The sequence below is a fragment of the Dysidea avara genome, chromosome 7 (assembly GCF_963678975.1).
Source record: "Dysidea avara chromosome 7, odDysAvar1.4, whole genome shotgun sequence".
Lineage (NCBI taxonomy): Eukaryota > Metazoa > Porifera > Demospongiae > Dictyoceratida > Dysideidae > Dysidea > Dysidea avara.
Genome location: NC_089278.1, coordinates 18,282,069 through 18,301,470, shown reverse-complemented (window position 1 = coordinate 18,301,470; position 19,402 = coordinate 18,282,069). Strand labels below are relative to the sequence as shown.

Below are 19,402 nucleotides of genomic sequence, written 5' to 3'. Positions count from 1 at the left end.
CTGGTCACATATATCTGACTTGGTACAATGGTACAGGATGAATACTTCAGGTTGATATTACAATTGGATTATCCCGGGATGTCCCACCTGTATCAAATGGTACAATGGTACGGGATGGACACTTGGGATTAAACCCCACTTGGTGGTACAATGGGATTATCCCAGGATGTCCCACCTGTACCAAATGGTACAATGGTACAAGATGGACATTTGGAATTAAACCCCACTTAGTGGTACAATGGGATTATCCCGGGATGTCCCACCTGTACCAAATGGTACAATGGTATGAGATGGACATTTGGGATTAAACCCCACTTAGTGGTACAATGGGATTATCCTGGGATGTCCCACCTGTACCAAATGGTACAATGGTATGGGATGGACACTTGGGCTTGAGCCCCTCTTGGTGGTACAATGGGATTATCCCAGGATGTCCCACCTGTACCAAATGGTACAATGGTACGGGATGGACACTTGGGATTGAACCCCTCTGGTTGGTACAATGGGATTATCCTGGATGTCCCACCTGTACCATATGGTACAATGGTATGGGATGGACACTTGGGATTAAACCCTACTTGTTGGTACAATGAGATTATCCTGGATGTCCCACCTGTACCAAATGGTACAATGGTACGAGATGGACACTTGGGATTAAACCCCACTTAGTGGTACAATGGGATTATCCCGGGATGTCCCACCTGTACCAAATGGTACAATGGTATGGGATAGACACTTGGGCTTGAGCCACTCTTGGTGGTACAATGGGATTATTCCGGGATGTCCCACCTGTACCAAATAGTACAATGGTATGGGATGGACACTTGAGATTAAACCCTACTTGTTGGTACAATGGGATTATCCTGGATGTCCCACCTGTACCAAATGGTTCAATGGTACAGGATGGACACTTTAGTACAATGGGATTATCCTGGGATGTACCACCTGTACCAAATAGTACAATGGTACGGGATGGACGCTTGGGATTAAATCCCTCCTGGTAGTACAATGGGACTATCCCATGATGTCCCACCTGTACCAAATGGTACATTGGGATAGGTAAAAGTTCCACTGGACATTCAGCGGCATCACTGGACAATTGTGATAATAGCTAACTCCCAGTTGAAGACTCATCTTAGTGAGATGCGAGGCCAAGATACATATGTATTACCTACCCATATGTTAACCTCACAGAGTTATATCACATCTTTCTTGTTTTAGTTGTGTTCATATGTTTTGTGAATCAAACACTATTTGTACCAGAAGATGATATGGTTGTGGTTGTTACAATAAATATCACTAATCCACTATCGACTGATGTTACACTAACAGTAGACAGTATGGATGTCACAGCTACTGGTCAGTATTGTTGTTGATAACACTTATTAGCCAGTATTTTACAGGAGGTATTGACTATGTGTCTGGACCACATACTGTCACAATACTTGCTGGACAAACTAGTGTTTCATTTAATGTCAAAATTATTAATGACAATAACACATTTGAAGGAAATGAAACATTTACTCTTACAATTAGAATATCCTCACTACCTGACAGAGTCATGACACTGCCAATGTGTCGTCTTGATGTAACAATTGTGGATAATGACTGTGAGTTAATTGTTTAGTTGTGTTATGCATTTCCTTGTGTATTATTATTGTCTACAATTTTTTACTATTTGTTTTTATGTAGTTCCAATGGTATCATTTGAACAGCCCACAACAAGTGTTGGTGAAAATACTGGACCAGTACAACCTGTACTAGTTCTCAGTAACCAATCATTATTTGAATTTACTGTACAAGTGTCTACCACTGGTAGAACAGCCACTGGTGAGTGTAATAGTTGTGAATGTTATAACTAATTTTACTGGTAACATGTTCCAGGAGGAGGTGTTGATTATAACTCTGGACCATACACTGTCACATTTCCTGCTAGACAGACCAGAGCTGCATTTAATATTCCAATAAATGACGATAACATTTGTGAAGGAAATGAAGAGTTTGACGTCACCATTAACCCATCGTCAACACCTAGTTATGTTACTGTTGTTAATCCTGATCAAGCTACAGTCACTATAATGGATGATGAGTGTAAGCAGTTGTAAGAAAATTACGAGAATTATTTAGTGATTAAATGTATCTCTTTATCCTTTAGCCTGCACTGTGATGTTGAATCAGTCAACATACAATGTTGGTGAAGGTGCTGGGCCAGCACAACCTGTACTAGTTCTCAGTAACCCATCATCAACTGATATTACTGTACAAGTTAGAGATAATCAGAATACTGCCACTGGTGAGTAAAGTAACATCATGACAAAATGTTAATAGTAGTAATAATGTTACAGGAGGAGGTGTTGATTATGATTCTGGACAATATAGTGTCACAATTCCTGCTGGACAGACCAGTATTTCATTTGATATTGCCATTATTGATGATAATATATTGGAAACTACTGAGGACTTCACTCTTACTATTATTCAGTCCTCACTACCTACTGGGGTCACTCGTGGTAATCCTTTCAGAGCTACTGTTACCATACAGGATAATGACCGTGAGTATCTCAAAGATCATGTGATAACTGCTAGTTGTGGAGAATGGTGTGTAAACTTAACATATGGTAGCATTCCACAATGATATATGATTTGACTTTCTGTGCATACACAGCCATAATAAATGTATCTAAATCCAAGGGGCTGAACAGCTGGTCTAAGAAATGTGCTGTGTAACTTTTTCTATTTCAAAACCACTTTAATGTTGATCACTTGACTAACCTTTCTTATGTGCCCCTGGTTCCTAAGATGCTAACCCACTAGTAGCTCTTCGCCTCCCACAAACTGATGTTTGTGGTGGTGGTTTGGTAAATGTACTTTGCCTTGATTGCCATGTTTGGTCCTTTAAAATTTTTCTTACTAGTTGTTTTGAGGTCAAATATCTATAAGGCCCTAGATATTTTTTTTTTTAATTCTCGATACTTGGGCCAGGAAGGGATTTGGCATCCAGAGGCATTCTGCATGCCGAGTACCTTCCCTTAAGCCACATCTGCGTTGCAATATACTTATAAATACATGGCAACCATCCTAGTTGGGCGCAGTACTGTCACATGGATCATTCCATGTCAAATCAACAAGGAATTTAGGGTCACCTCTCGGATTTTGATGAAACTTGGTGTGTTTGTAGTACCTGTGGTGCTTATCACTCCTGCAAATTTTTAGCTCCATACATTCCATATTTTCTGATTTATGACCACAAATATTTTGAATATTTCATGAAAATTTGGTCCATCTCTAGGTATAAAATTGACTGCAACTCCGTACTGTGTAAATATTTGTAAACACAATTTTCACTGATGGAAGACTGTTGATTGACCTTTCCAGTGATCCCTAAATTATGGGATATCTACTTAATTATGGTTCAAAGTACTTCATTGAAAACCTTAATCCTTTATATTTAAAAAAATGCTGCTTGAAATTTTTCAAATTCTTTTGTGAATAATGATTGGGTCATAGTCTATGTTTGATAAAATTTTTGTGGTGGGGCCACAATGGGCTCAAGAGATATAATGAACTATGTTGTGGTATGCGGTGGAATTTGCAGGCTATTATTGCTGTATTGGAGTGTACACCTCCAATAACCACTCACAACAAGGTCATGCCAAGTTTGTCTTACAGAGTGAAGGTGTCTAGGTACATTGCAACCTGTATTAATGACCACCTGTATTGAAAGACCATCTATATGCTGCAGTTAAGTTATACTTCTTTAATGTATAGCACCAAAGCATCAACCCTTTCAAGCAAATCCAAAAATGGTCCTTATTAGACAGGTTGACTATAAATTATAAATCTGACCACCATGTGTCCATAAACATCATGTAAATGTTGTACCATCTCTTCACAAGTACCTTCTTTATTAAGTTGAATCCCACTGTAGTGGACTTAGCCATATTTAAGTTCCGTATGTGGCTGCATAGGTACATACAACAGAACTCCTCAGAAGGGATACCTGGATACCTTGATAACCGGGACACCTGTTTATTCACTGTACTCCCACTCTATAGTATGTTCACGTTGAGCTGAATCCTCAAAAACATTTAATAACTCATGGATGCAATTACACTTAATCTTGAAATTTGGCTCATTTGTAGTACTGCTTGACCCGCTAAAAATATTTCAAAATCTTGTTGTTCAAATGTTTGACATAATATTTATGGCCAATCAAAATTTTCACAATGCATTTCCTATGGGGAAGCCATGTAAGTACAGTGTCCATTACAGCCCTTTCCCGAACTTGTAATGGAGCCAACCCGTACGTGTCTGTTGTTGACAACTTTGCTGTTACCAATAATCATCTGGTTGGCTGAAATGATAACTCAGTTGAGAAAAAATCCACTTTTAATTTTTAGCAGTTTTTCAGGATTCAGCTCAATGTGAACATATTATAGCGGTGCACATACATTTAGACCAAGATACTTCTGTGGCTTCTGTAATATGAGCACTTTATTATAGTCTTAGCAGTGGAGGGGTTTTACCATATACATGCATTAATTGTACCTCAATATGTGAAATTAATTACTAAATTACTTTACATTCACGACCACTTTGAAGATCAAGTCATAAATTCATACACATACTCACGTAGGAAGTAAACATGTTGATCACATATTTAACATTTACCTGTACTGATCTTCAAAAACTTAAACACAAAATACTTTGAAAACCATTGATTTTAGTAACTACAGTACTATAAATCATGCATTGAGGTGCAAGTAAGTGTTAATAATATAAAAACTCTTGGTACATGTAATCCATCTACTGTATATAGTGTAACTCTTCTATTGCCTGGACCATTGATAAGGTGTTCACTTTTGAGAAACCACAGACTTGTCTTGAGTCCAAAATGTACGTACAATTATAAAGTAAGATCATGAGGCTATCAAGGTACCCAGATATCCTTTTTGAGGAGGTCTGTTGTACCTATGCAGCCATGTATGTAACTTGAATAGTGTAGAGTGGGGATATGTATGTAAGTGCACTACGGCAAGATTTTACTTAATAAATAAGGTATAACTGAAGAGATGGTACACATTAATGTGTTTATGGATGCATGATGATCTCATTTATAGTCAACCTGTCTAATAAGGACCATTTTTGGATTTGTTAGAAAAGATTGATGCTTTGGTGCTATATATTAAGATCCAATTAAAGTATAAATTAGCTGCAGCTTATAAATGGTCTTTCAATACAGGTGGTCATTAATACAGGTTGCAATGTACCTAGACACCTTCACTCTGTAAGACAAACTTGGCATGACCTTGTTGTGAGTGGTTATTGGAGGTGTACACTCCAATACAGCAATAATAGCCTGAAAATTCCACCGCATACCACAACATAGTTCATTATATTTCTTGAGCCCATTGTGGCCCCACCACAAAAATTTTATCAAGCATAGACTATGACCCAATCATTATTCACAAAAGAATTTGAAAAATTTCAAGCAGCATTTTTTAAAATATAAAGGATTAAGGTTTTCAATGAAGTACTTTGAACCATAATTAAGTAGATATCCCATAATTTAGGGATCACTGGAAAGGTCAATCAACAGTCTTCCATCAGTGAAAATTGTGTTTTTAAAATATTTACACAGTACGAAGTTGCAGTCAATTTTATAACTAGAGATGGACCAAATTTTCATGAAATATTCAAAATATTTGTGGTCATAAATCAGAAACTATGGAATGTATGGAGCTAAACATTTGCAAGAGTGATAAGCACCACAGGTACTACAAACACACCAAGTTTCGTCAAAATCCGAGAGATGACTCTAAATTCCTTGTTGATTTGACATGGAATGACCCACATTCCTCCTATCAGGAATGGAGATGCTGCGAGTACAGCTAGAGCTATGGATAAGCTCTGCATCAGAGCGGCACAACCAACATTGCCACCATGTGACAGCGTGCTGATGCACCCTCTGACATGTGCGGAGCTGACCCATGCTCACAAAGGAGCATGGAGTCAACACTCCAGCTGAGAGACAGCACAAATGCTAGGCTGGAGCTCTCTGTGGACAAGGTGGTTGACGGTGCTCCTTGAGAGCGGCCCCGTCAACACCTCTGGAAGGAGCTGACGTTGACCCACAGAAGAGTCGCACGTTAACACTCCTATTTGTGTGGAACTGGCCCATGCTCATGAAGGAGCATTGGGCCAACACTCCTGCTGAGAGACAGCACAAATGCTAGGCTGGAGCTCTCTGTAGACAAGGTGATCAATGGTGCTCCTTGAGAGCGGCCCCATCAACACCACCTTTGAAGGAGCCGATGTTGACCCGTTAGGGAGTCGCACATCAATGCTCCTGTTTGAGTGGCCTAATCTGCAGCTAATGAATACAACAGATGTTAGCCATACACATAGCTATACATCAGCAACAAGATGGCAATACACAGCATATAATTACCTATTGAACAACAATATGGAACATAGATTATGTAACAGTGTACCCCATAACAGATTGTAGGTGTAAAACTATGTTAGCCTGTTATCAGAAGCAAATTGTAATTATTTTATTTTATTCATTGTTATCTTTTGAGTGATTTCTAGCAGTTGTAGCACTACAGAGGCAGAAGTATGGAAAGAATAGCCATGAAGAGGGGGAGGGGGAGGTGGGTGATGTTTTTTGCTGTCACGCGTTAGTGTCAGCTCCTACTTCTTGATCATGTGTTAGTGCGCATGCGTGGCATCACTATTCCTATTGGTGCACAAATGTTCTAATTAGTGCCCCATCGATCCTATTTGCTGTCCCACTCTATGGTGGAGTGTCAGGTGCTGCCATCGTTTTCAACATTAACTAGGTTTAAAGGTATTTTTAAACATTATTTAATGTTGATCACTTGACTAACCTTTCTTATGTGCCCCTGGCTCCTAAGATGCCAACCCACTAGTAGCTCTTCGCCTCCCACAAACTGATGTTTGTGGTGGTGGTTTGGTAAATTTACTTTGCCTTGATTGCCATGTTTGGTCCTTTAAAATTTTTCTTACTAGTTTTTTTGAGGTCAAATATCTATAAGGCCCTAAATTTTTTTTAATTCTTTTTAAAATTCTCGATACTTGGGCCAGGAAGGGATTTAGCATCCAGAGACATTCTGCACGCTGAGTACCTTCCCTTAAGCCACAAAAAGGGGACACTCCGTAGCTGCATAAAGTATCATAGTTCCTGTGTGAGTGCCTGATCTCTGGATGTGTAGGTATGGCATCATCCGCAAGTGGTAACTTGTATATATTAACATGATTATTATGTACATTCATACAATTAGAAGTACACACCTGGGTGACTACATAGCATGTGTACACTAAAACAAAAAAAAACTGTTTGTGTAGTTTAGTTGTATTACTGATTCCCTGTGGCAATTGACTTGGAAAGTTTCGCTACCTCAGTGGGCAGAGGCCGGATATATCGCTGGAAGGCGTTGCTTCTCCAGCGACCTAGCATCTGGATATGGGTGTCTGAAATGTTTGCTAATGATGCCGAGGTTGCTGCTCCTATACGAAAACTATGGGTATTATAGTGGTGCCTGTTTAACTTCAGTTCCCCCATAAGGCTTTGGAGAGCTGTGCGGAACATGGAGTTTGTCCAGCCTTTTCCTTCCTTGGTGATGAAAAGAGGGCCTGGGTGACTGCTTCGTCTTGCCAGGTAAGATAGCACTGCTTTGACTGGACAAATAGTCGTGTCGGTGGCACCAATGTAGACTTGTGCACCTTGTTTGAATGGATCCATCTATTACTGCTTGAGAAACAGTTGTAGTAGGCAGGGTTTTGCTCTGTTGTCAACTGTGACATCTTGAAGTGAGAGGTGGCGGGATGAGTCATATGAGCCCTCTAAGGGAATTGTAAATTCGCTGACTCTTAGAAAGCCAAAGAAGGCAAGACAGTACATAGCCCAAAGAGTGGTGTTGTCATAGGTAGGTTGTTTAGACAGGAGATGTCTAATTTTGCCGAGTAGCTGAATGGTGATCGGGAGACGCTTCCTCTTTGAGTGAACATCAGCCTGACGCTTTTTAATGCATCTCAAGATAAGGAGAAGTCGGGGTGTCAGTTGTTGGCTGAAATGGGTGTGCAATCCTTTACAGATGTGCAGGTGTCTAACTGCTGATAAATACACTTTAATGGTTCCATGGGAAACATTGGAAACTGCCAGGTGTGTTGTAAACAGCGTCAGAGCACCTTTGGACGCAGGAAGTGGCTTGATCCATGCTGCCTTGCAGAAGTGAAGATATCTTCTTTGACCAGCCATGTAGGTGAATCTGCTTGACTTGGACAGGCCAGTTTGCAAAAGCTTTTGGGCTTTGCTGAGGAGCCCGTGGATGTGGGTATTCCGCTGGTGGCTACCTAAAGATGAATGACCAGCAGTGATATAAAAACATTCTCCATGACGGTATGCCCTTATGCATTTTGTACTATTCTCAATGAGCAGTGTGCACTTATAAATTTTATTATTAACATTCTCAATGAACGGTATGCAATTATACATTTTGAGAACAAACAAAGAGACAATGCAGCTAAATGTGATATACAATCATAAATATATTGAGTTATGTGTGAGGTGTTTGTCTGGTGCTTTGAGATTGCTAGGAGTGGATTTGCAGTCTGTTTATGGTTCGCTTGAAGTGGCGCAGAAAGGAAGGTGAAGTCCAGTTCTGCTTTCGTGGTGATACCAGCTTTAAAAGGGGTGTTGGAAACGTCACAGGAGTTCTGGAGGCATGAGAGTTTGCCTGAAGAAATTCCATTGATTTATTTCTCGAGAGCTGATCCGCAGCAATGTTTACTACTCCAGGGATATGGGAAGCAACTACTCTGATGTCGAAGTGAGCAGAGAAGAACCAGAGACATCGCAGCAAATGCATAGCGATTGGTTCCTTGGAAGAACGTTTATTAATAGAATCAACGACACTCCGGTTATCACACTTGAATTCTACTCTGTAGCCAGATAGTAATGGCCCCATACGGCACTATCGGGACAAGCTCCTTGGTCATGATGTCCGTTCGTGACCACTCGTTGCACCACGCCAGTTGCATCCACTGAGTCCCGAAGACTGCACCACAGCCCCAGGATCCTGAAGCATCAGTAAGCATCTCATGGTCTGGGAGAGAACAATGGAATAAGCTGCGACCATTCCAAGAAGAGACAAAGAGGTGCCACCATCTTAAATCAGACCGAAAGGCCGTGTTAAGGCGAGTATAATAAGACAGACAATTGAGGCGAGCTGCTGTGCGGTACATTCTGGATAAGAATGTCCTCCCTGGGGTTACTACCTTAGTAGCATGCTGTAGAAGGCCCACCAATGATAGTATCTCTCTTTTCGTGGCTTTCTTTCGAGATAACCAGGAAGCAACTTGAAGGCGGATTCTTTGTAGCTTGTCATCGGGTAAGCGTGCCTGCATACTTTGGGAGTCTAGTGTAATCCCTAAGAAGGTCAAACCATCTGAGGGTCCCTCAACCTTCTCTAAAGCCAGGGGAATTCCCAGCATAGAGCATATATCCTTGATCTCAGTTAAGTTATTGGAGCATGTGGGGGACTGTGGAGGGCCCATTGTCAGGAAATCATCCAAGTAGTGAAGGACTGGTGTGACCTGCTGTTGTTCAAGTATCCATGACAGTAGATCCGCCAAGACATTGAACAATTTGGGGGCGGACCTGAGACCAAAGAGTAGGCAGGTGTCAATAAATATGTGCTGATCCCATCTCATAGCTAAGAGATGGCGGTCTGCTGGGTAAACTGGTAGAAGGCGAAAGGCACTCTTTATGTCTATTTTTGCCAGCATTGTGCCATGGCCAATCTGCTTAATGTGTTCAATTGCCGAGTCTACCGTAATGCACTTCAGGGAACACAACGCCTTGGTGATTCCTTCATTAACACTTCCCCCGATAGGATGAGAGAGGTCAACTATCAACCTCCACTTGTTAGGCTGGCAGTTCTTAGGGATGACCCCGAACCAACTAACCTGTGCCTGTGGGACTGAAGATTTTGGAAATGGGCCGGCTACGTGTCCGAGAGCAATTTCCTCCGTCAAATATTTCTACACTATGTCTGGGTGCTGGAGTGCGCAACTTAAATTCCGTTTAGCGGACTTCAACGGTGTTGATTGTTCTCTAAAACCAATCCGAAACCCCTCGGTTAGTCCATTGATGAAAAACTCCACTAGTGGCCTGTTTGGGTGGTCTGTCAACATCCTTTTCCAATTGTCTACCCTCAGCGGTGTAGAGATTACTGTGGCCCCTGGTGGAACTCTTACAGTAGCTGGAGCTCTGCCTAAGTGGGATGTCCAAGCTGAGATCCATTTGTCATAGTTGCAATGCACGTCTTCAGTGTGAACTCCAATAATGTGTTCCTCTGTCATCACTGTGGGGGGATGGTGATATATATATATATACCTATAGGTAGCTACCATTTGTATGTAGGCATGCACATTTGTACTAATTAAATCTGGATATATAACATTCTCATGCCAATGCGGCAACATTCCTACTCTTTTACTCATATTTAAATTGATGCTCAAATTTAATAAGAAACCATGAAACACACACAATAGTTACATAAAGTGATGTGCTATGCAAGCAAGCAGAGTAGTTCCAGCAAAACAATCATTATTAAGTTGAGTACTTTATGGCATCAGGAGTCGTGGTCTTTCGGTTTGCTTGCTTACTCGCTGGGTAGTTGGACATCGGGATGCTTTATGCTGCCTATCTTGCTCCTTGGGACTATGGACACATCTGTAACATACGTGTTCATAGCGGCAAGCCGTCCGAGTGCACCAATTGGGGCTATCATTCCAGTCTAAGCAGATTGCCATTATTTTGGGAGGGGGCTGGTTTTTGCGAAGTGATCGCTGAGAGTGATTGAGGGGAGTTGGGTGAATGTTGAGGCCCTGTGCCTGGTGCCTTTTAATTGCCCTATCCGGGAACGTTATGTTCCAGATGGTGATGTCAATTACAGACCACTGTTTGGTGCGGGAAGCAGATGCTTTGAGGCGGAAGCGGCGGTCATACAGGATCCATTGGCTCTCATGGCAGAGCTGAGAAGCCCCAATTATGAGGCTTTGGTAGCCTATCAAGTCGGCAATGCGTTTTGGTTTAGAGCGAGATATTATGGCCATGTATAAGCCGAAGCACTGGATCCAGTCCACAATGTCGAAGACTTCCAGGGGTCGCTTGTGTGATCCTGTAGGTTGATCACCCGAGTTGAAGTCCACTGACTCAAGGTAATTTGGATGAAGTTCTGCCATCTCTACAAATAGGCTTTCTTCCACCCGCTTAACAAGTTTGAGGGGGACAGGGGGGATGCCGTTGCTGATCAGTACTGGTGGGTGCAACTTCTTGGATGAGTACACGGACCCCGAGCTGGAACTGTCAATGCTAATAAGGTCATCATCATCTAACTGCTGAACATGAGGTATCTGCTCACCATCAGGAAGCTCGTTGAAGGCTAAGGGGATAGGAAAAAGCAGGCAGCATGCAAGCAGTTTATCGAGGGAGCATAACAATGTGCAAACATGGGTATTAGTGCTGGAAATTGCCATGAAGTTTTGTTAATGCGTGTGCATATAGCTGGCCACTGTATATGGTTGTGCTTTATATAGAGCTACTGTGAGACCTCTCAAAACATTGCTAGTGTGCTTTATATAGAACATTATATATAAATTATGTCATTATATAGGGTACACTGTATATTAGAAGGCTGTACATTATCTGTTGTGCGACTGTACTTACCAAAGTCTTCGTGTTCCGCGTCTCATCCGAACTGGGCTGGGATTCGCTGCTTGGTGACTTGTATCGGCTCCGATGGCGTGCTGTCGATGAGACTCTTCTAGAGCTGCTACCATCTCTACGTGTGCGTCGGCTCCCGTTGACTGCATCCGATATCTCGCGCCAGTGGGCGTCGGTGACTGCTGCAACTATGTCCGGAATGTCGGCAGTTGTCAAAGGGCATACTTCCGAAGAACTCCTCGTCTTCGTTCTCTTTGGATTCGGGTTACTGCCACTATTTGCACGCTTCCTCTTCCTTCCGCTGGCGGTCTTCTTGTTTCCAGCTGGGGGCATCTTCTGCAAAGTTGTCTTTTTGCTGGACGAAGTGGTCTCCGTATTCCGGCTCTTCTTCTGTGCTGGCGTCTTCTGCAATGGTGTCCTTTTAGACTGTGATCTCGTCAGCATGATGTTTTTGTTGTCACGCGTTAGCGTCAGTTCCTACTTCTTGATCACGTGTTAGTGCGCATGCGCGGCGTCACTATTCCTATTGGTGCACAGATGTTATAATTAGTGCCCCGTCAATCCTATTTGCTGTCCCACTCTATGGTGGAGTGTCTGGTGCTACCATCATTTTCAACATTAACTAGGTTTAAAGGTATTTTTAAACAGTATTAAATGTAAAAGAAGAGTGCAGCCATCAACAACAGGCTAGTTTGAACAAGGTGTGATATCAAAGGATAGTAGCCAAGGATCACTGCAGCCAAAAATGCCATTCTTTGACTTCACGTAATTTTCAAATTAGCCTGTTGTTGATGGCCACACTCTTTTTTCATAGCTCAGCTATTTAGGAATAGATAATCAAACACCCTTTGGTATTTGCTTTTCAATTACTGGTCTCTTTGGATCAAGGCAACATCATATGTGACTGGGTGTAGGAAAACTGCATGGTCTTGTCATACATGATAACAGATCTTGTTTATCACCTCGAACACAAAACGGCATTAATACACTATCAATTTATTATTTTGCTTTCAAAATCAGCCGGGCTTGTTTTTACTGGCTGCTTTTCCCAAGTCCAGTGGCAAATGTTTAAGTCTAAGTCTGAGCTTGTAACTAGGTTAGGTAATCCTAAGGCTGCAGCACAAGTTGCTGTCAGACCCTCAGTGCTGGTCACTGTAAAGTGTTAATAGTAATAATAACATACAAGGGGTCTGAGGCCTTGGTGGAGCTTTGGCCACCTGGTCTGTGGTTGTAAAATTCCTTAATGTTTAACAAAGATTTGTGCTGTAAATTTCCTTTTATTTTGGCCAGTTTTGAAACCTGGAAATGTTTAATAATTACCTAAATTCATTCCTACACACTCCTCTTTTTCCCTCTCCCTCACCTCCTGCCCATCACCCCTATTGAACTCCCCTGATACAGTCAACCTCAAGTTGAAAACTATCTAAAATGGTGAGAAAGTTCACTGTTGGCTACTTGTATGGTAGATGCTTAGAAGGTAAAAAATTGGAGCAAAAACATGTGAAATTTGATACACATCACTCCAACCATTGGCAATCTAAAACATTCTAAATATTTAAAACCAACATTTCTCAATGCTATTAAAATAGGTGGCAAGTCTGATTTTCCCAGAGACATTCACAAATTTATTTTATTTGTAATTTCATGATAATTTGTGACTTCTATATTAGTGCATAGATTGTTTTCTTACTGCATCTGCTGCTACAGCTACTGCTACATGCTCATATTAGCTGTACTTGGCTGCACACCACACAATGTCATGTGCATATTGTAGTTGTGTGGTTATAGTTGAGCTCCATTATGCTGATCACAGTGTACATACATAAGCACTATGACATTACGTTAATTATAACGTTGGTGATCTACTCTTTAATTGTGGTATGGAATATCAGTCAAGTTAGAAACATCATAAAATACTCAGGTATACAATCTTCTTGTTGCAAAACTTTTAGAGGATTCAATCTGTTACATGTGACCAGCTTAGCAATAACCCGACTTGTTTGCATTTTCCTCGAGTTTTGTTTTATGAGATTTTTGTTATATAGAAGGAAAAGACAACGAGCTGTTAAAGTTTCAGCCTTATCTGGGATAGACAACAAAAAGAGCAAAACAGTTGATTTGTACAGTGCTTATATAGGAAAAAAGTTACAGGCGCTTGTTTAGTTGATCATAAGTCTTGATTGCAATGGACTACAGAGTTGAGACTTATGTCATTCTCTTCACCATGAACTGGGCCGTTTATCAAAGTATAGTTGTTGACCTAATACACCCATGCTATTAAGCAAGAAGGCTGTTCAAGCTTAGAAACGGTGATGATAAAGTCATATTTTACCACAACATAAACAAACACAAGTCAATCACATTTGCTTTGTTATACAGAAACAAAACAAAGATATTCTTACTCACCATGAAGAGTCAAATCCATTTGTATACAATTCGATCTTCCTTTAGCATTTACTGAAGTGATTAAAACATGCATAAAATTATTTATGTAGCACGCATTTTTTACCCAATTTATTTCAATGCCATTTACTAAAAAACTGAATTATGCCAACAAGTCGGGTTTTTGCTCAGCGGTCACATATAGCTTGTTTCAGTGCATACCAATGCGATTAAAACATTTGTAAATTATTATATAGTATGTATATTTTACTCAGTTTACCAGTTTTTAATGCAAAATATAATTTTGCAAAATGGCCGGGTTTTGCTCAGCGGGTCACATCTGTATTTACCAGGCTAGTCTTCCTTATAACGCCACACCCTTGTGTTTGGTCTGCTTTAGTAGAGATATTAAACACCTGCTCCTATCCGAGGGTCTGGGGACTTTACAATAGAAACGTTCTGTGCATGGATAGGTGAGCGTTGATTGTCCCTTGACCACTTTCATCAGAGATGTGTTATAATAGCCAGATGGCTTCATCCCTCTCTTAAATGCATGGCTTCAGACTTGTCAACCCACTCTTTGCAGCCAATTATTACCGTAAACAGTTTGTAATGATCAAGTAGTTATTGCTATTCACTCCTCTTATGAAAGTAGTCAAGGGGCAATCAATGCTCACCTACCCAAGCACAGAACTTTTCTATTTTAGAGTCCCCAGACCCTTCGGATAGGAGCAGAAGTTTGATACCTCTAAATGAAAATTAAGCACCGCGCAGAGAAATCTGCCACCTGGAGCCTTGCTTGATGCATATACAGGTATCAATTAAAGTACGTGCATATATTGTGGTGTAACTGTGCATATTATAGCGATTGTCCTCCACTAGACTGTAGGCTGATTTCATTTCGTTTCCCGTTTCGATTCCGGTTTTTATAACTATCCTTGCTAGAGTGTGAAGAAAAAATTGCTGAATAGTAGAGATGATGGTATCCATCTAGGAAGACTACCAGTGAGTTGTTTTAACACTAATTCAATCAGGAAGCCGCCATTATTGGCAGTGACCAGAGCCGCACGAGCCATAGTCTAAATTGGTTATTGCCCAAATCCACAGTATCTTCGCTATTTTAGAGACTTTCGAAATGGCACATAATCACCTCAGGCTTTGCCCTCGGTGATTATTGTGCCATTCCTCAGGTCTCTAAAATAGCAAAGATACCTGGATTTGTGCAATAACCTATGCACGTTGTGTGACAATTTGTCTGGCAACGTGTTTGGCGTCTTAATGATCAGATAGGCCTTAATCATACACTACGATAGTAGTGTATAGTAGGGACCACAAAGGAGTAGGCGTGGCCCACAAAATAAAATCACCCAAAAAACAACCTCAATTTTCCCTGACGACAATGAGGCAGTATTGGTTAGGTAAAACTAAGCCCAAACAAGCTTTTATATTGACCCAAAACGTTTTCAACAAGTTACTACAGAATTTAAAAAATATTTTAATTAACGGAATTTTCTACTGACTGACTGACTGAGTAACTGACTGACTGACTGATTCCTTCAGATAAGCATAACTCGATAACGGCTAAGGCTACAGTCTTGATTTTTTCACTGTTCAACGTCGCTTCAGCCCGACAGGTGCCTTTTTGCATACCGCAGTACGTGCAATGCCTTCTTCATGAAGTACCAGTGTCCTCCTTTGTGTCCCATTCATCTTTGCTGACAGCAAAAAGTGTCGATTTGGCGATAGCACGTGATGGCTTTCCTTCGTGACGGAAATTGTCCGTATTTGTTATAGTGGCTATTTTGATAGCAGAGGTGCTTTTCAAACAGTTCTTGATTCGTACTGCTGTGTAACGGGTTGAACATAGCCAACAATGAAGTGAAATGGATACTTCACTTTTCAGACGATAATTATTGATATAACCCGGGGTGTGCGGCACCATTTCTTTCGATAAGCGTGGATTGCAGAGGTGCTTTTCGAACAGTTTTTGATTCGAAATGCTGCGTAACGAGTTGAACATAGCTGACAACGAAGCGGATTGGATACTTCACTTTTCAGACGATAATTGGGACGCGCAGCGTCATTTCAGATGCAGTATGCATGGGTTCACCAGTCATAATAATTATTTACTGTACAAAAAAAAGTTAACAAACAAGTACACAGAAAAATTTGAAATTTTCAACTAGAGTAGGGACCATAGCACATCGATAAAAAGTACTGAAACAAGCTGGAGTAGTGCACGATATTAAATCACAGTAAAACAATAAGAAGTGTTATATCCCTACTGTGTTCAAGATACCATTATGGAAATGCACAGTAGGGATATAACACTTCTTATTGTTTTACTGTGATTTAATATCTTGCACTACTCCAGCTTGTTTCAGTACTTTTTATCGATGTGCTATGGTCCCTACTCTAGTTGAAAATTCCAAATTTTTCTGTGTACTTGTTTTATGAAATGTATATAGTTCTGACTGCAATATTGTGTGTCTTGGCTTCCATTAGTAAAAAACACCCAAAATTGTCTCAATTCATTGCAAAGAATAGGCTGCCTTAGTGGGAAAATATTATATATGTCGCAAGTATATTATATGACCGAATCCACAAAAACTCGACACGATTGTGCAATTTTAAATTCCTGTTTATTAAATCTACTTAGCCAAGGTGCATGCTCTAGCAAAGTTTCAGCCTCATGTGCCAATAGCTTTGGGAGTCACAGCCCTCATCAATGGAAAGATCAATTTGTACAACAAGTATAGGGATATATAATACAGGCACTTACTAAAGCAGTTGTAACTTACTAGCAGAATGACACATGTAGTAGAAATTTGTACCGTTGAGTATATAGGAAAATTACTTACTGGGTAAGTTTTTCTTTGTATTGTCTCTCTTTGCTACATATGATAGCAAAATTACATAGTAAGAAAGATTAATCGCAAACAATCATTTTGATGTGATATAAACAAATGCGCATAACTTTCGTATCCTTGAGTCTGCTGCAATGAAACAAAGAATTTTGAGCTCTGTAACGAAAATTTTAGTCCGGGGCAAAAATCGGTCCGGCTGGACCATTTTCAGTCGACCAAATTTAGTCCACCCGGACCATTTTTAGCATCCGAAATTGGTCCGACCTGACCAAAATTGGTCCGGCCCAAACCTAGTTGGCCACATGCATTCCTCACCACTCGGACCAATATTGGTCTACCAAAATGGGTCCGGGTGGACCACTAACGCATGCAACCAATGATGCATAGCTATAAGTTGTTTGTGACGGAACACTGCAGCCGACTTAGCTATAGCTATTCTCATTTATCAATCTCGAATAATGAGGACTGCAGGCATTATAAATGCATGGATTTGTGCTTAAAAGGTTATCCAACAAGGGCACGAATCATTGCATGCACGGGATCAGCTATAGCTGCATTGGAGGTGCTTAAGATCGAGATACTCTATTAGAGCAGTCACCTATAACACTCATCACCATGCAGGCACTGATCCAGAAATAAATGAAGGTGGGTGGCTACCCAGCCTAGCCCAGATTTTAAGTTGAGAATCCTGAATGTCTTAATATTTACATCAGGCCGGAAGAGCTGACACTGTTATTGTTTGGCTTGTACAGTGAAGCGCATGCACAGTAGCATGTGCACTGTGCTCTTATGCACATATAATGCCTGATCATGAGTTAACACTAATGGTTAGAACAATGCATCTGTAACACCTGCACATGTACATACTGTATATTCCTCTCTTTTGTATGTGATATGTAGGAGATGATAGCTTAGGTTTGCTCCATTAAATAACTAAATGTGAACTATCATCTTCTACTGATCACATGTTCCTACTGGTATCAAGACACACGGTAGTGTGTCGTGCGGCCCAAGAAGCCGGCGCGCAACCCCGTGAGTATATTGACAGGAAGAAAGAAAACGCAATTTTCGCACCTCCGTAGCTCTGTGCTGCCTTGATGAAACAAGACAAATTTTGCTGTGTAGATTCCCTCCACCTTCAGCACTCCACATTCCAAATTTGAGCGAAATCGCTTCAGGCATTCCTGAGATATGCGACTTCACAAATTGGCTTAGTTTCTTCGTTTTTTTTTTCTTCTTATTTTTCTTCCTCTTTTTGCACACTTACAAAAACTGCTATAAAACGCGAACGCGTTATCCAATTGCTTTGAAATTTGGCACACAGAAGGGGGTTATAAAGGCGCATCTCGGTACCAACTTTGGCTGGAATACCATAAACAGGCAAAGAGTTATGAGCGATTATGCACGAAAAATAAGACCAATATGTTGTCACGCCTACAGGGTAAACCGCGTATGGGAAGAAGCTGAAAATCGGTGGGTGAATAGGTTAACTATTGAACCTCAAACCTTTTGTGGTTTGAAAGAAATCGAGCTAAAAACCAGGAAGATACAGCGAAAAAATCAACAGTGTGTAACAATTATGCAATCGAGATTAGCTAATTTTTAATTTTTTAATTTTATTATTATTATTATTATTATGCTTGCCACGCCTACCAGATAAACCACTTGGGGTAATGCTTTGAAAATTGCTGTGCAGATGGAGTTATCATCTTAGAAAGACTCTTCAATGGTGTAGAAGAATCAGACTTAAAGCCACGGAGTTATTATAACACGAAATCTTGGTGTAGCAAGTGCGAGATCGAGATACTCTAATAGAGCAGTCATCCTAATAGAGCAGTCACCCTGAACAGAATTCAAGAGATCAGTTAGAAATAAGTAACCTGTATAGAGATCAGCTACAAACAAATCACCCTGTAGAGAGTTCAGCTACAAACAATTCACCCTGTTCAGACATCAGTTAGAAGAAATTTTCTTGTAGAGAGTTCAGTTACAAACAAATCACCCTGTTGAAAGATCAGCTAGAAGATGTCACCTTGTAGATAGTTCAGTTACAAAGAAACCACGATGTAGAGAATTCAGCTACAAACTAGTGACCCTGTAGATACATCAGCTAGAATAAGTTACCTTGTAGAGAGTTCAGCTACAAAGAAACCATTCTGTAAAGAGCTCAGCTGCAAACAAATCACCTATACAGAATTCAGCTACAAACAAATCACCCTGTAGAGAGATCAGCTAGAAGAAGTTAACTTGTAGATAGTTCAGCTACAAACAAATCATCCTGTAGAGAGATCAGCTAGAAGAAGTTACCTTGTAGATAGTTCAGCTACAAACAATTCACCCTGTACAGAGCTCAGTTAAAAGAGGTTTCCTTGTAGAAAGTTTAGCTACAAACAAATCA

The 19,402-nt window shown here is 40.7% G+C and overlaps 1 protein-coding gene across 1 annotated transcript in view; it reads left to right on the top strand.

Annotated features, from left to right (window-relative positions):
* LOC136261087 (mucin-17-like) overlaps positions 1-19,402 on the top strand; it is a 193,765-nt gene that overhangs the window by 44,523 nt on the left and 129,840 nt on the right. The window contains exons 6-11 of the mRNA XM_066055053.1: positions 1,222-1,359; positions 1,404-1,610; positions 1,693-1,830; positions 1,885-2,091; positions 2,156-2,293; positions 2,346-2,552. Of these exons, the coding sequence (XP_065911125.1) occupies positions 1,222-1,359; positions 1,404-1,610; positions 1,693-1,830; positions 1,885-2,091; positions 2,156-2,293; positions 2,346-2,552 (1,035 nt within the window). The remainder of the gene's footprint in view (positions 1-1,221; positions 1,360-1,403; positions 1,611-1,692; positions 1,831-1,884; positions 2,092-2,155; positions 2,294-2,345; positions 2,553-19,402) is intronic.